Below are 24,420 nucleotides of genomic sequence, written 5' to 3' on the forward strand. Positions count from 1 at the left end.
AGAGATAAAATACAGAAGAATTGTGTCCAGAATGAGAAAAATCACGCAGTGATACCTCTTGTAGGTGCCAACATAAATGTTCCAGCTTTCTGCAAATCAAGCCCCAGAATTACATGCTGGAGACAGACACTGATGAAATTGTGATTAGTGGCAGCATTGGAAGAGCCTAATTCCAGGGAAATTTCCATCAGCATACAAGGACATCCCTGGCAGACACAGGAAATGAATACAACTCTTCAGGAGGCATTCAGCTTAATTTCCCCAAGACTATCCTCTTTCCTTCTGCAACCCTCTACCTCATTCACTACACACCTTCCAAATTCTGCAACAAATGAGGAACAGACAACAGCTTCATTCCCACAGCATCGTCCATCCTATGCACTGATTCGTCCATCCTATGCCCTGTGGAAAAAATAGGTCGTAATCATGTTATTAAAGGCTGTATCATCACGCCTTCATGCCAGGAGGCCAAGCAAGGGTTGCCCAGGCAACCTGACTTCTTGCATTTCCCAGAGCGTGACTTGTTAGTGTTTACATTCCTCTAACATTACCAACATTTCAAAAAAAAGAAAAACAAAACAAAAAAACCCCAAACAAAAGCCAAAACCCAACCAAACTAAACAAAAAAAATCACACAAACAAATGAAAAACCCCCAAAAAACAAAGAATACCTCAAACATCACCATGTGGAGCCATGTCTGGGCCATCAGGAGGTTTCAGATACCTACACATGCATTGCTGCTATCTACTGCCAGAGCTATGGAGGAAACCTCAGCAGGCAGAGCAGGTGAGTTGGGCAGTGTGGAGGACAGAAGCACACATTTTAGGAATAGATTTCACAAGAGAAGGGTATTGAGACTGAATCCTTAGGCTTGATAGCTTGTTCTGGAGGGAGGGTGAAGCGAATGGTCACAATCCCTTTGGTCTCCATGCTCCAGCTCTTCTGTCCTCTTCCTGTGCAGCCACTAATTGCCGCCAGCCCTTTGCCTTTCCCTCTCTAAGTCTATTTTTATCCTTTGCTCCCACAACTCTTTTCACTCTTTTATTTCCTCTCCTCTCTATCCACTGGTCCCCTCTTATTGCTCTCTGTCTCCCCTTGGTTCCCAAGGTCTCTCCTAAGCCCTGTCCTCCATATCCAGACTCATCCATCCTCTGCCTCAGGTTCCCGTGGGCCAGGGGAGCGCTGGCAGTGCCAGGGCTCACTGCCAGCCCTCTGCATGCAGTTCTTGCCCGATAAAGCCACCTCCTCTGGGAGGAAAGGTAGCACCGTGGACAAAGAGCCAGTGTGCCAGCTGGGAACAAAGCCACTGCACAGGCTGGAGTATGGCCAGCGAGAATCTGCATAGGACTCAGCTGGAAAGAATCGTTCAAGATTAAATGGAACATGACAACCCCTCCTGGTGTATGGTGTTTTTGTTTGTTTGTTTGTTTGTTTTAAAAAAATCTATTTTATTTTATTGCATGTTTGGCTTTTCCCAGTGGCATTAAAAGGCATGTCCTCCGTAGAGCACTGCTTTTTTCATCCTTGCCAAGGATACAGCCAGGGCATGCATGAGCTCTCCTCTGCCATTCCTGTAGCTCTAGCCAGCAGAAGAGGACTTGCACTGACCAGGTTTTTATTCTTGTTACCCACTATTTATCATGTACTGCATGTCCCAAAAGAGTTGCGCCAACTCCATCAGTTCCTGCTCCTGGACAACACAGGACCACCAAGAGAAACCCAGCCCCTCCTGGAAGCTGATTTAACAAGAGGGCAACAGAAATCACTGGCTGCTTTTGTGTGAGATGGAAATCTCTGTGGCTGACACACAGTCCTTTGTAAGACTTAAAGGCTGCCTTCAAGTAGCACCTTGAACTGTTTTAATTAAATTTCTCACATTTACCTGACTGGCCCCTGGGACTTGTATGGGATATTTACATTTTGCACCATTAAAAATCCAAGAAACGGGATATAGTAAAGTAGTACATCTGGCAGGTTTGTACATAGTAGCATGACATGGAGTTACCTGTATTATGTGGCCATGGAAATTGCTTGCTTTTTCTAGCTAATACACCTGGCTCTTCATCCATTACAAGATTTAAAACAGGAACATAATAGTAGGTGTGATTGTCTAAGGATATTAAGAAAGCTTTGTAGGGAGAGTTAATCTCTTCTATTAGGGAAAGAAACTGGCTTTCAGACATAAAGCTTTTTCACCCTTACCTCTGCTGTTTACTTAATGAAAAAACAAAAAGCATGCAAGTACATAGATCCAAGCCTCAGGCTTAGTGAAAAAAAAAAAAATAGAGAAACAAAACAGGAAACTAGCTTATGTATAAAAGAAAAGTCATGGCAGAATGTTGTTCAGTAGCAAGAAAGGTAATTTTGTTTTTCTCATTGAAAGGAAAGCTCCTGAAAACTACAGCTTTCCTAACTGCAATCCACGCACATACACACACAGTACTTGTCACCCGTGTATCCCTTCCTTCTCTCTACACATCAAAGTCTTTGCATCCGTTTAGATGTTTGATCTTTGCTGGCCACTTTTGTAATTGCATCAGTATTATTTCTCTAAGCTTAGAAAAGAACCTTGGAAAGGAACAGCTACAATCTACCTGTTCACAGGAGCACTCAAATTTTCATCAAGACATTAGCAAAAAAGGGATTTTGTTGCTCAGCCTGGTCAAGCATATATTTTTCCTGCTAAGGAACATTTGAAATGTTTCCTACCACAGGGGAAGAGAAGGAGAACCACACAAAGGTGGGTTTCCATGGAAGCATCCAGTCTGACACTCAGGTAACTGCATGGTGCATTTCCCAGCCCAGCCAAACACACCGTCAGGGCTGATGCTGGTGCAGCAGAGATCAGCTTGCAGCTGTCTCTCTGTTCCAGTCAAACAGATCCTGAACCCCACATGGATTAAAAACATGCATCCTGCCAAAATAATGAAAGCCATCTGATACACAGCTCACCTTTAAAAGGTGTAAGGACAGTTGGTGCTTTGGGATTTCCTATTCCCCTAAACACTTTTTCCTCCTGTTCTTTAACCAAATGCCCATGCTCCTTTAGCATTTATTTCACTCAGGTCAAAAGGTTTGTCCTGTGGCTGCAATGAAACTTATGTTTATTTCTTATTCGACAGGGGAGCAAGGAAGAGATGGGGAAGTTTCTGAAGAAACTGGCAGTGAAAAACCTATGCAAAACTAATATTATCTAAATATTTCATTTGCTCACAATTAAACCTGACATTTTTGGATAATGTTTTGAAATGTTTATCAACAAAATTCACCAAACCTGTTTTACAAATGGTGTTTCAATATGCAGTTCAATAAAAATCATTCCCTTGATGGAAAAATGAATTTAAACTTTTATTTCTAAAAAACAGCAAAGTGTTGAGACAACTGGTGAAATTTTGAGACTCAGAATATTAGGGATGATTTAACCAGGTCTACTTAGCACACCTAGATTTCTTAAGCATTAAAGAAGAAAATATGACCACACAAACCCAAAAATCTTTATGAAGGCAAATTATTCTTGCTAAAAATCGCAAGGTATGTTGATTACTCAAAAATAAAGCCACTTAAAGGTGCTGAGGAAGCAGACCTCCTTGTGTTCTGCAACTGGCATAATCACTAAGTTATATCCCTGGGACAGGCTACTGAAGATAAGGCCAATGTTAATTTAAACCACTCTGAACTCCTATTAGCATCACTTGTCTCACTTTAATTTGATTTCCATGCAAGCACACTCCCATGCTATCTTGCTGGCTGAGCATTGCCCATCAGCGACCCACGATGGTTTTCTCCGGACGTGGGTTGTTACCATGGCTGCCAGACCTTTCAGATGCAGCTGGACCACAGTTGTTCTCTTTAGAGACATCTCCTAGAACAGCACTGGCAAACTGCTCCCACCCTATCGATTGATTCAAAAAGAAGCAGTTAAGTTTTGCTTCTTTTTCTTCCACCCAGCACATGGTCCAGCTCCCTGTGGAGCAAACAGGCCTTACAGAAGGTTAGTGGCACTTTTCACTGTGGGCAACATAGCCAAATGCACCGGTAAAATCCTTCAGCAGGCAATGGGAATGGTGCGATTCTTCAGAAAGGAAAACAAGCCTGTTCATTGCTTGGACAGAAATTCAAAATTGCATTTTCTTCCATCCCAGAAATACTTAGCCCACTTGAATGTTACTTCTTTTTGTTATGGAACTCATATCAGCTGCCAACATGGGTACATATGAAACTACTGTAACTCCTGTTAACAATCTGTTATACAGGATACACTAATTAGGCAGGTACATATGAGTAAAATTACCGTGGGCTTCCAGCTGGAAAGGACCGCAAGTGAGCTGTTTATCATTTAAATATGTGGGGAGTAATTCAGTCACAGGAAGCTGTTGCGACAACGCAGTGAGGAATAATAACCAGCAACACAATGGCTCCTAACTAGAGCAAAACTGTTTCCAGCCCTTTCAGGTGGAAAACAAAGAATAAAACAAAGTACAAACAACAACTCCTCCACACAGATAGGAAAGCTCAACAATGGGAGTCAATGGGAAACAGGGAATATCTGCGTCAGGCTCAATGGCATCCTTTCTCCCAGGGAAGTGCCAGATTTTTAGCTACAGCAACAGCAGGTATGTGATTATAATGCACAAAAGTAAATAAATGCTTTCTTCTGCTTACTGACCCACTGGAAGACACACGGACTGTGGTTTGATCACATTCTTCATCCAGGATTTCTACTTCTCTCCTGTCCTCCCTCAAACCATCAACATTCTGATACACCAGAATGGGAGAGATGGTCCTGCCTTTCAACAATTCTTAGTTGAGCTCATCTCATCCTTTTGATACTGCTCTTCTCTTACTCTCCCTACAGAAACAAAGCATCCCTGCAGAGCTGGGTCAGGAAAGCCTTAGCATGTGGGGCTACAGAGAGACTTTAAAGAGAAAACACAAGGGAAGAAATAATAAAAAGCCACAACAATATCCCAAACAAATGCAGCATCAACAAGGAGGTAGAAATGACCATGTTCTGTATCACTCAAAGTTTGTGAAGGGTAATGTACTAGGAACTGTTATATCTAAGTGTATTTGCAGGCAGAGAATCCACAGTACCAAGATGTGTAATAACGTTGTTTTCCACATGAAAGTCTCTACTTTAACAGGAGTGTACCCCTACCATGAAACTGCTGGAAAAAGTAATCAGTCACAAATAATAGTCATAAAACCATTTTGATACTGAGCACTCCTTCATGGACAACATCATTATACATGGCTTAAATAAATCCCTCTAGGACACAGTAGCATCTTTATCATTTTCCTTAAAGGAAACTCAGGTAATTTATTTTTCCTTTCCCTTAAAATACAGTTTATCTCCAAATTCAAGAAGCTGACTAGCTGACAAAAGCCAAATATAGAGCTGGTTGGGAAACTCCAAGTCCATTTGCAAGATCTTTTGTTGGCTCAGAGATAGGTTTTCTCCAAGATCCATCATTTACTCTGTGGAAGGTGTGCAACAAGAAGGTGGGGGGGATGTAGATTACCAGGTTAAAGGCTGTTTACATATCCCTATGCTTTTCAGAACTTGGCCAGAAAAATGGTGTTTACATTGCAAAGCCAAGTTATGTGTGGTGCAGATTCAGAAACTGTGACCCCAGACATGCAATTATGTGCAAACAAGTTAATTAACACCAGTGTGCCAACTGCCCCAAAAATCACAGCAGTGACCTGAGTATGAATACCACAGACCCAAACTGGACTTTTTCACCCCTCACTGATGAAGACTGCTTCATTTGTTAGGCACTGATGTTAACAGTGACATTTTTCTATTCTGGATGAAGTCTGTTCCAGTGCTGACCAATACCTTTGGCATTGACTGAAGCTGCAGTTACCCCAAAGACCTTAGGGAGCGAGTATCAGCCAAGTGCTGGAAGCATCATCACCGCCACCCATGGGCAGAGCTGCTGGGTGATGGTTCCCCACAGCCCCCAGGGTCAGAGCAAGTAGAGTTTGAAAAAGTGGGGAAAAAAAGAAACATTTCCACTGTTTTCTGTCTAGTGGGTAGCCTGATACAGATTGCATGTGACAGTGCAAAACAGGTATTTATGGGCACTGCCAGGCCTGTGAGAAGGAAGAGGGGTGTCTGAACCAAATCTAAACAGGTGCACTGGTGAGATGAAGATCCAGAAACTCTTCATCTTTATTGTAATTAGAGCCACACACGCACAGTCTCTTCTGCAAAGAATCTTGTGAGAGACAAGTATGGCTTTTTCAGTAGCAATCCTGGTGATAAGACTTGTCAGCTCTTTCTAAAAGCAACAGTAAACCAAGGAACCAATAATTTAGACTCTCAACTAAAAACTGCACCCTACTGCTGCTGCTCGCAGTTGCTCTGCCCCCAGAGCAGCATCTTTCAGATGATGCAGGAGAAGAAAGCAAAAAGGCTTTTTTTTGGAGCAATGCTTTAAAGAGAAACTGTAATGTGGTTTATATCTGTCACAGGGCTGGTGCTTTAGCATTTGGGGTTTGAGTGCTGCTGCTTCTCCAAACCAACAAAATAAGTGTTGCGTGACGAGTGGGATCCCTGCCAGCAGCTTCCCTACAACAGTTTCCAGAGACGCAAGGCTGAAGGAGCACTCTGCAGCCATGGCAAAATTCTTCAAGAGGTGTCTCTAAAGACATAGGACACTGCAAGGTGAGACTTCATTTACTAGGACTGTTGTAACAGGTGGAATCATTTTAAAGACAGTGCTGGAATTTGGAATCATCTTTCAAGAAAAGCAAAATGAATGAATGGATGGGATGATTTTACAGACAGTAAATAGATTATTTAATTCTGGGTAGCAATGCCATGTGAAGCCTTTAGCAAAGAGTGAGCAACTTCATCTCAGCATAGGGATTTGCAGTTGTCTGTCTGTCCTACTCACCAGGCACCACTCCTTTGATGTCGCTTTCCGTGTTCATCCTGTTCTTGTGCGTGAACTGAAGGATCAGCTCCTTGGATGCCTCAAACTGCTGTGTAGCCATCAGCCACCGAAGAGACTCTGGGAAAATACTTTAAAGATGGAAAACAGATTAAGATCACTTCCAAGTTTCTGTCAGAGGAAGAACCGATAGTGTTTAGCTGCCCATTTAACCATTCATGAGCTACTTAATTGCTTTCAAAAAGCAGAAGAATTACTTATAAAAGACGGTAAACAGAATGTGCAAATTAATTAATCTTTCTTTTACACTAATTCACAAATTATATAGGAACTATCCTTTCACCTAGAAATAGGACATATTAGAATTTTATAACATATTAGAGGTGTTCTGCCTGTTAATATAATTTTGAAAGAACTCTGAGAAGGAGGCACAGCACTGTCTGCAATAGACTTTTGCTGCCAAGCAGGCAATGAATGAGATGTGCAGTTAACGCATGGTAATTCAGACTAAAGAAGAAAAACAGCTGACAGAAATGAATTGGATTCTCTTGTAAAGACAGAGAGAGGGGAAGAGAGAGAGGAAAGAGAAGAACTACTTTTTAGGATTATAATGAAATAGAGTTTTTAAATTTTTAAACATATCAAAAGTCTTCTCCCACATACACAGACTTTAAGCCATTCTTTTATACAGGTCAGTATTGTGTATGCTCCGGACAACGAGTTGTTGCTCTAAAGTTTCCTCTTGTAATGACAATATTGCGTTAGCTGAGTTGCCTTAAAATATACACATTCACACAGAATTACAAACCAAAAATATTATTTTCTGTCAAGTTTCCTTCAAGTGCTGGTATTCATGAGTCATTAGATTAACTGATCATTCTTCCTTTTTTTTTTTTTTTTTAAATTTCAGATGAGTTTATTTTAATTCAAAATTAAAATAAATATATAGATCTTAAAACAAAGGAACAAAACCTCCCACACTTCTATAGATACCAGAACTTTCAGATCTGACTCCAAGCATATTTTTCATTCTAGTTTAGGCCAATTTTCACTAATCTTCCAAAATGCCTTTCTAAGAACAAATTTAACAACTACATTTAACTTCAAATATATAATAAACCTCAAATTTCCTTCACAAAGCACTGATCTGTGTGGTGGATGCTGCCTCAGTTTTTATACTTCTAAGCAGTAGACCAAGCAATTGCACCATTATAGTACTATCTTTTAAGGCTGATGCAATTTGGAACACAGCTTAGTGAAACCTCCATCCCAGATAGAGAAAGTATTATTTTTTTGAAGAAGAAAAGAGGAGAGAAACCAGACAGACTGCAATCCAAATTACATCAGGCAATAAAAATATATAACAGCCATGATGACAACTATTCAGCTTGACAGCTTATTTACTATCACTAGTGGTGCATGGACGCTTTGGCATATCCTCTTGCAGAAAGTCCAGTACTGCAAATATGTGTTTTGAAAAATTAAGAATTCTCTGAACACAAAATCCCCCCACATATGTCTCTGGGGACAGTCTCAGCCACTACTCTAAAAGGTGCAGGATTTTAATGGTCTACTGACAGGTTACAGGTCCCAAATGACAAGCCCTGTGGGGAGCACCTGCTCCTACGGGAAGGAAGAGAGCTGCAGCGACGGGCATCGCGGGGACAAATGCTGTCTCTGCTTTCCAGCTCCTACAGGTTTCTCAAACTGGAAGCACTGAAGCCTCATGTCTTCCAGCTGCTCCATTACTTGGTGGGAGCAGTGGGAGGTTCATTTAAGGATCTTTAAAAGCTCCTGGGCTGCTTTGAGCCCAGGTTAGCAGGCACAGCAAGGGGAAGTGCTGGCTGTCCCATCTCTGTGCAAGTGCCCAAGCTCACTTGTGGAGCACGGACCTTGCTGCTACCAAGGGTCATTTGTATGGACCTACTGTTGCACCTTCTGTTCCCAAACCAAGAATCATCACAAACTCAAAACCCACCGAAAAAAGTGCCACCCCCCTGGTCCCTGTGGACTTCTGCACAGAAATGTGGTCAGAACCTTGAACTTTGTCACATGGCATCAAATACTAATTGAATAAAGCTGAGACAGTTTCTGCTGAGGGTGGTCAGTCTCCCACATCACCAGCCTGACCAGACTGCAGACACCTAGTTGATCATTTTCTACCTCCTCCATCAGCAAGGAAAAGACCAGCCTTTTGCAGTCAAAGAAAGGGGGTGGGTGGGCAGGGGGAAACATTAATCGCCTGTTATATGGTTGATATTTGGGAGAAGAGAGGGGGAAGTGTGGAAGCGACCATGGGAAAAAAGATCCTAAGCCCAAGAAATCCTAAGAGCTGAGAAGAATCCTTGACAAACAGAAGAAGGTCAGGCAAGTACCATGCAGAGCTGGAAGGAGAACTGTTATCCCATCCAGACGCAGAACAAATCCATGCCATGGAAAAGGTGTAGCATGCCAATTTGGGGTCTGCCCCAGGAAGAAAAGTCCAGTTATTACAAACTTATGTCTTGGTAAGGGTAAATCCTATCTAACAGCACTAGAAAAGAACTGGCCACCCCTTCCCAGTTCTTTGGTTTTGGTTAGAGTGAAGCAGGAGTTTACTTCAGATTATTGATACCTTTGCTGAACTTCATGCCATGGTCCTGTCAGGAGCTTTCCACATCCAAGGGAGAGGAAATAATGCCTCTATATAACTGGAGCTCCCCTTCCCTCATGGCTCTAACACACACACACACACACACACACACACACTTTGAAAGGAGCCTAACTTCTATTAACTTATTTTTATACGCCTGTCACCAACCCTTGTGCTCAGGTCTGGCTTACGTGGGTGCCTCTGCCCTTCCAGAATGACCTGACAGCTCAGCAAAGGCATCTGTTGGATTTGCAGGTGTCCCAGTACAAATCTGCTTCCTCCTTACCCTCTATCCATACCCAGCTCCCCACTCTGCTCAGCCACCTGACTCATGGGGATCGCACAGCCTGACATGTATGTGGCCAGGAGCAGAGCATATCTATAGAATTATTTTGGTTGGAAAAGACCTTTTAGATGATGAAATCTAACTGTTAACCTAACACTGCCAAATCCACCCCTAAACCATGTCCCTAAGAACCTCATCCATGCATCTTTTAAATACCTCCGGGGATGGTGGCTCAACCACTTCCTGGGCAGCCTGTTCCAATGCCTGAACGACCCTTGCCAGGAAGGAATTTTTCTTAATATCAAATCTAAATGTCCCTTGGCACAACTTGATGACACTTCCTCCTGTCCTATCACTTGCTACTTGGGAGAAGAGACCAACACCCTCCATGCTACAACCTCCTTTAAGGTAGTTGTAGACAGCAATTGGGTCTCCCCTCAGCCTCCTTTTCTCCAGGCTAAACAGCCCCAGTTCTCTCAGCTGCTCCTCATCAGACTTGTGCTCCAGGCCCCTCACAAGCTTCGTTGCCCTTCTCTGAACTCTCTCCAGCACCTCAATGTCTTTCTTAGAGTGAGGGGCCCAAAACTGAACTCAGGATTCGAGGTGGGGCCTCACCAGTGCTGAGTACGGGGGATGATCACTTCCCTAGTCCTGCTGGCCACACTTTTTCAGATACAAGCCAGGATGCTGTTGGCCTTTTTGGTGGGAGAGGGCTAAGTCACAGCATGCAGCAGCAAACACCTCTTCTACAGCAGGAGAGGGAAGAGAGCATGGAGGAGGCAACGTAGGGGCTATCAGTGTCTGTTATTGTACTCGCTGCTTGGGTACACGATGGAGAATTAACAAGCAGTGTGACTTTCCAGTTCTTTTATTACAAATCAGTTTTATTTCTTCCTTCATCTGTAATATTTGCTGAGGGTCCACAATTTATTACATTCCCAACACAATGCTGGGTAAAGAGCGGAAGAAAGTGAAGAGGTAATAAAATGCTAGCAGTTTACATAGAATATGCAACAGATGGAAGAAAAAAGCCTAAGAGAAAAGTGCAGACTGTACTGTCAGTATAATTAAACAGGCATCTTAACCAGAGTCCATTTCTGCAAATGCAAAAATCCTGGGCAATGCAAATCCTGCTACTTTGGCTGTTACCACTATTTAACAAGCTGTCATATCACGCATTATATAAGGGGGATCTATTTGCATTGTCTGCCTGTCCTGTCCAGCCAAAAAGCCCCCAAACTCTTGGAGATTAGGAAATAAGCATTTGCATTTTTTATTGCTTTCAATGTCACTCAGGGATGACCTCTCAACTGGAATGTACGAGACCTCCAGAAGACTGCTAAAGTGTTACTACTGCCCATGTCATCTATTGTGTTCATTAAGCATCTTCATACTGTCATACTGTCCTTTTGGACACAAATATCTGTAAATGTTATATTTAATATTGGGTCCTACCCAGGGGTGGATATAATGCTTTCCAGGTGGCAGACATCCCAATAGGAGGTTTTGGAATAGACCTGCACTGGTTTCCATTTAAATGTGTACAACATATGGCAGGTTTGTAGAACAGTATTGTACTTTAACAAGAACACTTATTCATCATCAAGATTAACACCAACATGATGAGAGTATTTAGGTGTCGCAAGTTGGAAAACAGGGGTGGGGAGGAAAGAAAAAACACATTATCTTGTAAGGGACTTCCCAGTGTGCTGCATTTTGCCCTCAGCCCAAGCTGTGGCATGTCTACCTCAGGGATAACAGAAGAAATCCTCACTAAGGGCTACTGTCATGAACACAGGAGAAGTCAGTAAGGCTTTCATGCATTAATAGCAAAATACACAGCTGTTAAAAATTGTTATATACTTTAAAAAGTTTTTACATGCTGCACCTTGTCAGGCATTACAACTAGCATCGGGCCCCCTCACGGTACACAAAAAACTTGGTTCTGCACAGTGCAGTGGCCTTTTTTCTTTCACTTTTCAAGTGTACAGCAACTAAATATCTGATCTTATTAGTGTTATATTTAAAAAGAACCAGCTAGCACATTCTTACTGTTATGGTTTTGTACAACACTGCTCTCATAAGCCTCCATTGTCTCATGCTGCCACTGCATGTCACTAAGACAGAACAACAAAGAAAGATAGTTTGGGAGGTTTATAAAGTCCTGATGGGGATGGATTTGGCACCATCCCCAAGGTAAAAGCCACCCTGCTTCTCTCAGGATAGCTGTACCAATGCTGCAGAGTGGGAGCAGCTGGGAGGGGGGAATTCCCTGTGGAAATGATCCCAAACCACCACCCAGTGCAGAGCGGCCACCCCAGGTTCAGCACTGCATCCACTAATTCAGGCAAAATTGAGCAGGCAGTCTAGCTGAGGGCTGGCTACCTCACACACACAAGATGTCCAAGTGCACTTGTTCAAGAGCTGACACATGTTATTTTTAACCTAGCTTGGCTAACTCAGGCTAAAGAAACCAACAGTGACAGCCCAGAGCCACAATACAGGTTTTAAGGGAAAATTTAGCTGTGCAGCCACAATCTGACAACAGCTAGGCTGAGATGCATCCTGTCAGGAATTTCTTTCCTCTTTAAAGGGGAAGCGACAGCCAGAATAGCAGCAAAGTATGAATATAACTTGCTGCTCAGCCAAAGAGGACCATCTCCCGAGTTCCCACCATGTGGCAGCATGTAACCTATGTGCTTGCTACAGCAAATTATAAAGCTGTTATTTCTTAATTCAAAGCAAAATCTTTGCAAAATGTGAATGAAAGAACAAAGGGAGAGACTCACAGGTATTGTTAATCACACACAGTACTCAACAGTGAAGCACATCCCAAGTCTAACATTAGGAGCTCACATTGTCTTTGACTGGACAGGAGGAAGAAATACTTACACCCAGTAAAGCAGCATCAGCAGGAAAGGACAGATGATGACTGCCTGGAGGACCTGCCAGTCCCTGCAGAGAGCAGCCAGCCCCGGCATGAGGAACTGCCCCGCCATTTCGATGAAGCTCGCCACCATGGTGATCATGAACCGGTGCCCAGGAGGACAGAGCTCTATCCCTGAAACACAGAGCACATGCAAATGCATTAGCCCCCCCCACCAGCAAAGGCACCTACAGAGCATCTCTTTATGAAACTTTCAGGGAGTTAATGTACTTCAAGACCTTTGGGCAAAGTTATGAACTATCACATAAATCTTGTTTCCTCCTCCATTCAGGCTTCAAATACTCTAGTAGCTATAAAGAAAACAATTATCAGCTCACTGTGGTGCAAACTTTGCAACTTCCATACACCTATTGCATCTCCTGCAGACCTGCTGTATCCTTGTTGTCGGCTTTCCTTCAGTCTCTGCCCACAGAAGCATTTCACCAAACTGCGAGATACTTGTGTTTTTTTTAAACGGAATGTAGGGTAAAACACAATGCAAAGATTTTAGGTTGAGCCTTTTCACACTTCTCAGAGATGCTGCATGCCTTTCCCATCAGTTTGCTGGGAGGCAGAAGAGTGCAGCTCTCAGCAGGATACAGCTCATACGGGATGCCACCTGCCCACAGTTTGATATGTTACCACTCAGTCAGTTTCAAGCTGGATTTTGCTGAGTAGGTTGATTGTGGGTTTGCTCTTTGTTTTTTCATTAGCTAATCTTGATCAGCTTTCAAAGGAGCCACTCTTCCACCTGTCTTATCCTGTCCACTGTGTTTCCTTTTGCTGTGGGGCAATTTACTACCATCACTGGTTGTCTCAGCTGCTTTGTGACAAGTGAATTCAGTAGATAAAAAAGTGTTCTTAAACCCTGAGTTCTGGCTACCTTTATTCAGCCCTCAGAAATTGAGATGAATTTATCAGAATCCTAGCTTTAAAAACAAACAAACAATCAATCATAAAAAAAAAAAAAAATCACAGAAGAAATAGCAGAAAAATTGGACTGCTCTGTGGAAGTATATTCAAACAGTTCTTTTGCTGGTAAGATTGCAATAGAAGCCCCTATTTCATATTTCCCATTTGCCCACATTCACTTCTACAGATGAATAATTAAGCACAATAAACCTGCTTTGGATGTTGTGTAGTATTTATCGGCATGCTAATACAGAAACACAGGTTCGTAAACATTCATGATATGTTGCTGTCAGCATTATTGTTTTTCCTTGGGATTTTTACTATGGTTGTTTTAAATTAGAATTTAGCGGTTGTTAAAATTGTAATTGAAAAGCTATAAGACAATAGGGAGGATGACAGCTGCTCCTTCATTCATTCTCTCATCTGTAGCTTGTTCAGAATTTATCACTGTAACACAGCGGCCAAGAAGTAGCTTGCAGATCAAATGCAGGATTAAACACCACATGCTGGGTTTTTTTCGCCTTTCTTTTCAGCAGATGACAAAAACTATGGATGGAGTTTTGCCAGTACAGAAGGAATATGTGTCTGTTGTGAGGCAGCCCAAATTTTCATTAACTTAACCAAAAACACAGCAGCTTTGAAAAAGGAAGGGGTTGAAAAAAAACCCTCAAAAACTCTCACATGCTATAAAAGGCTTTTACGTATTAATTAGGAAAATAAGATTAAAACGCAGAGCTCCTTAAGACATTAATATGGTTGCATTCTTACTAATGAAATATCCCAAGCCCAGGCGATATTTTAAATTCTATGCAAAGAGGTCACTTCCGTTTTATTTTCCTAATCTTCAAATATAAAGTGGTTCTGTTTGTTTTTCTAATCCTTAAAAGTCCCGGTCACTTACACTCCAATATTCCTTCATTAAGTACAAAGACAATTTTTGTTGCTATAGAAACAAGAAGTCTGCATTAGATAGGTAAGGCTTTGGCATTTCAGTTGTTTTGCTTAGGTTAGTATTAGATTAAAAAAAAAAACCAAACTAAAAAAAAACACAACAACAACAACAACAACAAACCAACTTAGAGGAGAACAACTTCTATATGAAGTCAGAAAGAGGCATCCAAATACTAAAATTATATTTTATTAAGTCACTGGTGCATAGTATGTAACTCCACGTGCAGCAGTCATTAATTGTATGGAAAATAAACAAGTTTTGAGATTATTTAGCATCTATTTTTTTCTCTGGTTTATCAACACGTAAGATCAATTTTTGCCCTTTCTTCTAAAAAGCTGGAAAGGAAAAAAAAAAAAAAATCAAACTCCTCACTGTCACTGGCTGAGCATGACTTTGAAGTGACATCAGCAGACAGTGTATTTGAAATATCACATCTCTGTTGAAATATTCTGCATATTAGGACAGTCTACTGACTTTTCAACATCTCTAGAATCAATTTTTTATTACAAAAGATTCAGCACTGCAGTTTTTAGCAAGCATTTAGCAGCCAACCTTTCCCCCACCTCTGCCAGCAAACTCGCCCTCTGCAGCTCCTCTGCCCCAGCAGCAGCAAAGGTGCCCTGCACCCTGCTGATGCTCACACCGCTGACACCGTGCACCCAGGCACCAGGCCTCTGCAACCACAACAATTTCCACCTGGTTCATGTGATTAAGTACCAACTTAGATTAAATCACTCCAAGACAGAGATCAGCTTTATCCACCTGTGGCAAATCCAGTAAGGAAGCTCCAACTCCCCCACTCACTGAAAAAGTTTCCACCTCAACTCCTTTGTGGAGCATGGAACAAACCCTTGTCATACACACAAATCATGGAAAACACCATCAGTAATTAAAAACTCTCATGTACATCTGTTTTATCTACTTGGAAAATTCTGTGTGTGCAAGGATACAGGTGTGGAAAGGATTTTGCTTCCTTGCCCAGCATTTCTACTCTAGGCAGCACAGCCAGAGCAGCAGACCCAACACAGATGCCCGATTTCTGTAAGTCCCAGGAAAAGGATCATACAGGCAAATTGAAACCTGTACACAAAGCCATCCTGTAGTACTCGGGCAGCAAAATCAGATATGCCCAGGACATGTGGGACAGACATTCTCACCATTAGTAGACACCCAGTAACAGTGGACACCACAAGCGCAGAAGTGGGATGGAGCCCGTCACCATGGCAGAAGTGCTCCACACACGCTGCACAGGTGAGCCAGCCTGAAGGCAATAGCCCCACCACATGCAGGATGTAGACCTAGTCCCTGCAGACATCGCTGACATGAGACACTGAACACACAAGGTTCATTGCATGGCACATGCCTCAGGCTGGGAAAGGCAGAAACAAAGCGTAGAAAGCCTCCTTTTGGACCCTATCTCCTGTATGCCATTCCTCTACAGAAGTGACCCAGTCCATTCTCAGTAGCCTGACAGCCTGCAAAACTGCCCCAGGGAGAGCTGATGTGAGCTATGCCACTTCTTACAAGGGATTCAAGCATTTTCGGGGGTTGTTTGATGCACTCAAAGTAACCCCACCACTAACGTGCAGGATGTGCAGAGATGCATTCTGGCACAGAAGGAACAGCAGCAGGGCCAGATATGTTACTTCACGAGTCTGCATGCAGCGATTTATACCAGAAGTATTAAGACTGGTGATGAAAAAAAGGCAGGGTAGAGGGGCGTGTGTATATGAGGATATCCATGTGTGCGAGCAAGTGAGTGAGCACCAGAAGGACAGGCACAGCATGGGTTAAAAAAAAATGGCAAATGCCCATTGTGCCAGTGGCACCCCACCTGTGATTTCATTCAAGTAACAAAAGGAGGAACAATGTGACCTACAGATAAGGTATCAAGAAGATGAAGAGCAGGACTGGAGTCATAAAATATCAAGAGTACTGGTTTGTTGTGTTCTGCCAAGAGCAACCTCAGGGATGTAATGAGGATGCAGCAGACACTGCTTCTTGTCCTCTGTCACACAAGTAATCCCGACCAGACCACATGGACACACACCTTCACACTTGCAAACGCATGGATGTGAGAGCATGCATGACCAAAATCCATGAGAGAATGAGTGTAGTCGTGCAAAATCTGCCTACTTTGGGGAAAAAAAGAAAATCATTCTTCTATAAGGTGTCTCACTGAGTTATTTGGAAATCCTGTTGGAAACTTTTTCAAATATTAACCAAGGGAATAAGAACCATGACAGCTATGTATTGGCTGTTCCTAGTGACAAAGGCCAAGTTCAGGAGAAGGACTTTCAAACCAACATTTTTGGTATACTAAGAGGACACCACAATACCACAGTATAGTACCAGAGTTGGATTGACTAAAATTTCCCAAGCACGTTTTGGAATAATAAAATTACTTTTCTTTAAATGGGATTAATTTTCTCTCTCTCACTCCTCCCATGTTCCCCCTGTGGTGCAGTTCTTTAGGACTCTCCTTTGAGAAAAGGAAAACCTGGACAAGCCTTCATAGAAAAAAGCAGACTCATTCCACAGAGCACATGAAGATCTCGGAGGCCCTTCTGCAAGTGTATTTTCAGGTTTGCCGAAAGAAAGCTGTGTATAAACATCGGTGAATTAATTCACTACAGTTATATGATACTTGAACTGGTGCATGACATTTATGTCTCCTCATCTGGAAACAGATGTGCCTGGAATAACCCAGGGAGCAAAGCAGAAAGGAAGATGCCTCTGGAGTCAAGACACAGGTAGACAATGGCACATCGCAGATCCTCACATGTTTTTGGAGTCTCTGCAGAGAACTGTTAGTCCTGAAAGGTTTTGCTTATTTTTATGGTTTTCAGAAACCTAGAAATAGCCTGCAAAAGACAACAGAGCTCTAGATTGTTCCACACCAAAATCAATTGCCCCTGACAGCTGACCAAAATGGCTGGAAATTACGGAGAAGGGCAGGGCTCCATCACATATCTTGGTGTGGCTGGAAAAATTTAGGAAAATCCCAGCAGCACTGTCAGCTCAGATGGGATAGCAGAGGGAGTTAAAGCCCCTAATGCTCTTCCCACCAGCACGGCCCACAAGCTGCACAGGACACATGGATGGGCCAGGAGGACTTGTGGCTTGGCTATACCAGATATACGACTGCGCGCACTCTGACTCACCTCAGCATGGGTGAGGAGGGAACTAATGAAAAGCCTCTGCAATGCCATGGTGGCTCAGCCCCACCATGTGCAGAGCTGCTCTGTGGTGCAGGAGGTCACCACTGTCTCTGGGCATCGGCAGAGAAAGGCATGATAAAACCACAGGTCAGACAACAGGCAAGCCCCAGCAAATGCAGCCGGCACTGGTGACAAGGGGCACATCGATTTGAGATTCAAAAGGGCAAGTGGCCTTTGCTAACAGCATCTCCCTGGCAATGGGATGGAAAAAACCCGGGGCTGATAACCTTGAGAACAATATTTCAGGCAAGATCTTTTGAAAAAAACATGGGGATTGAGGTAGAATTATCCAAGTATGCCACGGTGTGACATCTGCAATGCTGCCCTCTCCGCTTTCTAGCTGGATCCTTTCTCCCACCCTCTCTGCCTACAGCGTAGAAGAAGCAGTGCATCTGGAGGAGATGGACACATGGACAGGTGACCAGAGAGAACTACCAGGTTAACATCAGCTCATGTTGCCACAAAGCGTGGCCCTGTGTAGCCCACCTCCTCTGAGCCCCACTGGGTGAGCTGTCGTCATCATGAATGGACTAAGGGCCACATCCCATCCTTTCTCACTTGGTCTTACAGTTGCTTACTGGTAACAATCTATTTCAGAAAACCTCTCGTTTGTTTTAAAGGCTGACACTTATTCCCATGGGGTATTTGCACAAGGATGAATAGTAAATAGTTTTATTTAAAGAAAAAAAACTTCTAAGCCATTTGCAAATAATATGGCAAGAAGAAAAAGAGGTTAAATCACACTGCCTGAACTATTCTCCAGCATTCACTCACCCTTCTCTGGTCCCAAAACACAAAGCAATTCTTGCACTGCAGCCCAAGTGCTAGCTCTGTCAGAAACCACATGCTAACTGCTTTTTGTGCCTTTTCAGTCTTCTCTCTCCACCCAGTTTCAGTCTATGAGCCACCAAGACTGTAATTATATAGGTGTATCCCTTGGAGAAAATGGCCAGGACAAAGCACCTGAAGTCTGGGCAACAGCATTCCCACTGAAAAAAATCCCAGAGGAGACAGTCTGCTTCTAGATTCACATTCACAGTTTCATGTTATATTATATTACAAAAAAGAAAATAAGAATTTTTGACCATACATCCAACACACTTAATTCCTTCCCTCTAAGGACCCCTCAAGACGTTCCCCTATCCCAGAAGGGAGGAAGACAATCAGACTCGGATGAACAAGACCCATACTATCAATTGAACAGAAGAAAGCTCATACAACACAGTTTTACGGGTAAAATGCGGGACACTAGAAATTCCCAGGGGTGGTAGCATCCTAAAGCACCGGGGCTGTGCTTGCCTCTCGGCCCCTGCAGCTGCTCAGCTCAGTCAAGATTAATGTGCAGGCTGTGGCCCTAAGTTAGAATTTTGCATTTGAACTCTGCTTTTCAACAGAGCACAAAAGGAAAACAAGCAAAAAACCTAAACATCTCAGAGCACAAAGTTTTCCAAGCTGTTCAGCACTTCTAGCAGGTCCCACCACCACCGTGCCCCCTGACCTGACCCTTTTGGCACCATAAGCTCTGCCACTTCTGTCACAGCGATCTTGGAGACTGCTGGGAGGTGACCCTGTCCCTGCTGCTGCTGTATTTCCTAATTCCCACCATGCTCTCTCAAACCTCAGGGACCTCTTCTTCCTCCAACACTCTCCCTGGGATTTGCCCTCTGCTGTAAACAGATCATCTCGCTGGATATTCCTAGAATAACACGGCCCCCCAAGCTCACTTGTGGCTAGCCGACCAGATAAAATTGCAGCAAAAACTATTAATAGCTCACAGACAAGCCTTTAAGTTTGCAGCTGGTTGCTACAGTGGGTAACAAAATCCAGCATATCCGCTTATATACCCAAATTTCCAGTTGGTTTCTAGACACAACCTTCTAAGAACTGTAAACCCTACCCACTGGCTACATACACTTCTCATCCCAATTAAAATTGTCTCAAATGGCCCAGGTTAAGCCTCCACTTGCTCCTGGCTAAGTTTAGACAGGGAGCACTTTTTCTTGATCACCTCTGCTGTCACCAGAAGTAAGGGAAGAAGCACCAGGTGTAAATAGAGTTTATTAGAGAACAGCAAATGAAGCAGCATGTGGGGGGAAAGGTTATCACATGCACTGCAGTGCACAGGCAACTGCCAATTGATGTAAACACAGGACAGAGACAGAGTGGAAGGGAAGGAAAAATCTAATTTCCTCTCTGGACAAATCCAATACACTGCCAAGCTGAGAGAGCAGTAATAGACTGAAACTCCAATGGCCAAGTAAGAAAAATGGGATTATTTTCCCCCAATAGCGCAGCAGGACAAAAGTTATTCTAAAATACATCTATGAAGAGACACAGGTTCCCCCCCTTTAAAGGTACTTTCCTACACATCATAGATTTGGCAAGGGCTTCTTTTAAACACACACCAGCCCCCATTTATGTCTAGTTAACACCTTTTACGCATGTCAAATCAGTTGTCCATGCACTGACATAACCTGAGCTGATGGAACCACCAGGCTGGCTCCAGGGCAGGCAGCCAGCATGACACCTCACCAGACATGCAGTGGCACTCTTCATTTCTGACGAGGAATGTATGTACTGGATAGAGCTATCAGACAGATATCTAAACAGAATAGATATCTTTATTACTAGAACTAGATCAGACCTTCATTTTTAATACAACTACCAGGACAGTGCTAACACTGATGTTAGGCAAAATACCCTTTAGATGCACTCCTTACCCTGTGCTGCTGTGAATGCTACAACGTGCACAGAGAGGCATAGCATGAAAAAAGTAAGCGTGGCTAACCTCTCATCCAAAATTCAACCCAAACACAAAGTGCAACCTTCCCTCTCTTTACTTTCTGCACGGCCAACTCTCTCCTGTAAGGCATGAATGAGTAATATGCCAACCCAATTTCAGGCCTGGTATTGCTCAGCCCCCTCAGGATGAGCTCTCCTCCCAGCGGCGATCAGCCTGTAGCTACACACAAGTGGAGGGTTTGGATCACACAACACGCAGCCAGCTCAGGTTCAATGCAGGGTGTTCACTCCCCAACCAGGACTGCAGTTGCAGGAGCTGGGGACCACCTGGGCACGATGCAGCAGAGCCCCTTCCCAGGGCCAGGCTGGCTCACAGCAGAGCTGGGCAGGGCAAGGGTGAGCTCGGCTCCTTGAGACACTGGGGACCCTGAGCAGAGGCTGCCCGACAGCTGCGTGGGATGCAGTGATGCCTGCAATCGTGTTCTGGATCCAAGCTGGCTCCCAGGGAGCACCAGCAGCAGAGAAGGGAGCACACACTGTTCCTCTGTTCATCCTGTAGTATCTGTATATGCTGAGTCTTATATTGCACAAGACAAACAACATCTTACAAAACAGACATCTGACTGTGAAATAAACCTTTAACACACTACACCGCCTGCCACTCACAAAGTAATAAAACCAAAGAAATGAGAAATCACACTTGTGGCACTGCACTTGCCATCCATCCCACTTCCAGAGGAAAGCAGCAGTATCTCTGCTGCTGCCATGCAGCAGCTCCCAGCCAACACTAATTTTTGATGACAGTTCCTGCATATGAATAACAGCATTATGAAACAAAACCAGGAGGATGGCCCTGGAAACCTAAACAGAAGGGAAAAGGAGTGTAAGAAACTGGTAGATACAGAAGACATTAATTTCAGAATAAAAATTACTTGATTTAAATGCAATTTAAAAAGTGATTAAAAAGCTTTGCTGTGACAGACATACTGATATATACTAACTGCTATCTAAAAAAAAAAAATTCCCTTCCACCTCCAGTCTATAACTTCCTACTCCCCATTAGGAGACTATCCAAACCCATATCAATATTTATTTTTGCACAAACCTAAGATTGCATAGATATATATTAGATTCTTCTTTGTTCCAAAAAGGTGGCTTACTCTAAAGAAAACACATGGCCGATCACAGGAATATTTTGCAAATCGAACACCTTTGCTGTTCACAACAGCTAACCCCTTTGCTCTTGGCAGGATCTAAATCACAACTGGCATCTTTTTGACAGGAATGAATGAGAACAGCTAAAACAAAAACTAATGTGAGAGATATCACAGGAGCTAATTTTCTTTGATGCTTCAGATGAAAGGGTTCTGCATCTGCATTTGTTACTGAATTTTTAACGATATTGTAGCCACTTTAAATAAGAACAGAAAAAATTCAATAGCTGCAAATCTGCACGGCAGTCTCTCAGCTAACCGAATGGCAAGCAATATTCCAACAGCACCTATTTCTAAATCTCAGTTTGCAATCTCCAGACAGATGATAGTCCTCAAAAAGGTGAGAAGAAAGAAATAACAGCCTAACACCTTGTTTCAGGTTTATTAAATGTTTCCAATCTCACTGAGGCAGCAGGACAGGGAGGGGCAGCCCCTCACTCCCTGAGCACTGATCTCACATAAGATGCTCTGGCAAGCAGGAGCTTTTTCACTCCTACTGTCTTGCTGTTGGATGAGTGAATAAATGCACTGAGACCCGCATTTGAGCATATTCCCAGAAGAACTGCATATTGCTAACAAGAATTTGACATGGGTGCCTTGAGCTGTTTGCAGCCAAGCTTACCAAGCAGAAAACACAAGCACAGAGCAAACTTTTAAAGGGACAGCAAAGAAATGTACTTGGTGCTCCCTAGGTCTTAATAAAGCATGACCTGCCCTGCAGACCCTCCCTCAGGCTGAAGTAGGATGGCTTGGCTGAAGCATTGCACACCAGAGGTATGACCCCACGAAAGCACCTTGATCCACTAGTTCGTATAAACTTAATAATAAGCCTTCAAATGCTTATATACACAGACTAAGCAAACTTTGGGTGAGTGGTTATTAAACTGTCATAAATACAGTCATAAGCACATACCCACATGTGTGTATAAACACACAAATATGAATATGCATGTGTATGTGTATACATATATATATGTGTGTATGTATGTATATATATGTATACATAATTGTAAAGGTAAAAAGCTCCTAGTTCCTTTTCCTTCCCTGGTCTCCTATGATGTCAAAAGCAATCAGTGGAAATTTAGGTGATGCCCTGAAGAACCTCATGCCATATCAGAGGACCTGAATTGCCCACAATACCACAACTCTGGCTGAAAGCATGCACCAAGGGCCAGAAGAAATGTGGGTGATTTAATCAAAAGCAATTAGTAAGCATCTTTGTGAAAGGCTGTCACACATCTGGCCCCCAGGGCATCCTTGTTTATGCCAGGCAAGGCACTCTAGATAGATGGATGTTTCATGAATGCAGTGAAAGGAAAACTGTGGAGATTCAGAGCCAAGAAGCTGCTGTATTTTGGGTGCTTTTAGCAACGTGTGCATTTGCTGGAGAAGTAAGTACCACTCAGACTAAGGGGTGGACTTTCGCATTAATAGTCCTCTGCCTCTGGGATTTGGTGTCAAGTCTTACACAGGTCTGCTGGGGAAGGCAAAGGCAGATAGACCGGGAACACCCAGGCGACAAGAGAGACCCTGCTGAAGAGTGCGCACAAGCATTGCACCAGAATCTGTGCAGGCAGGATGGCCCCTGCTCGGGTTGCCTCAATTTTAAACCTACAACAATACAGAAAAATAAATGAGGCTGTGCTAATACATAGGTGGTGAGAAAATTCCTTGGGATACAAAAGCAGCCAATGCACAGTTAGAAGTACAAGTACTGTTTTTCCTCTTCCACTCCCCAATGAGCTTTTATTTTCCAAGTAACATTCCCATAAGGAATATATTGTAAGGGAAAAAAGAAAGACCAGTGAATAATTCCTTTTGTTCAACTGATTTTAAAGTGAAAAAGAGATGACATCCAACCTTGGGAAAAAACCTACTTCCTGGAGCTATTGAAGTTATTGTCATTTTCATTCTAAATGAAGTCTTGAGTTTTTAACTAAATGCTTTTATTCTTTATGTTAAATACAAGGACTGTATGCTGAATAAGACATCTTCCACCACGTCATGTACAAGGAATGCTCTGTACGGGGGGCGCTGTTCATGGCCGGTTTGTGGACAACTCTGCCGCAAACAGCATAATTCAGTCAGTTCCATGAGAGTGCAAAAAATGGGTTGGGAAAAGAGCATTCTCTCTCCAGCCCTCTTCAAGCATATCTCTATTTCAAGCCAAGGTTAACGCATGACGGCAGCATTTGTACTTTCTTGTACAGAGGTGAGCAACAGTGGAACATCCCTCACGTGCTGCTGTCACACATGTAATTAAAATAATTTCATAATCAAAGCTTAAACATATCTTAAATTTCTTCCTCAGTACCTTTACAAACACCATTTGTCACCAGTTTCCCCTCTAGAGAACCAGAGTCACCTCTAGAGAACCAGAGTCACTTAAACTGGTGAAATATGACTTGAAGGTAAAGAACAGTTAAAAGGTAACCGGCATTACAATGTCTCCAGAATCTCTTATTTCCATGTAAATTGCTGTGCTAAAGATGTCAATGCCACAACCAGACCAAACCACCCGAAAACACCCACTGGGATTTGAACTTTTCCCAGGATAATCCCCGAAAAATAGCTGAGTTTGTTCAATGGTATATCCCACAGGCAAGCAGGATACATCGGTTTGCAAGGGTAA

The 24,420-nt window shown here is 43.0% G+C and overlaps 1 protein-coding gene across 3 annotated transcripts in view; it reads right to left on the bottom strand.

Annotated features, from left to right (window-relative positions):
• The window catches only part of SLC22A23 (solute carrier family 22 member 23), a 118,579-nt gene that overhangs the window by 23,855 nt on the left and 70,304 nt on the right, over positions 1-24,420 (bottom strand). For 2 of the 3 annotated variants that reach the window (XM_082044816.1, XM_082044818.1), the window contains exons 4-6: positions 12,714-12,882; positions 6,907-7,034; positions 313-402 (exon numbers count right to left, since the gene is read on the bottom strand). In XM_082044816.1, the coding sequence (XP_081900942.1) occupies positions 313-402; positions 6,907-7,034; positions 12,714-12,882 (387 nt within the window). The remainder of the gene's footprint in view (positions 1-312; positions 403-6,906; positions 7,035-12,713; positions 12,883-24,420) is intronic. The other variant, XM_082044817.1, reaches the window with a different exon arrangement.

This window comes from Streptopelia decaocto, assembly GCF_964273445.1.
Source record: "Streptopelia decaocto genome assembly, chromosome: 2".
NCBI lineage: Eukaryota > Metazoa > Chordata > Aves > Columbiformes > Columbidae > Streptopelia > Streptopelia decaocto.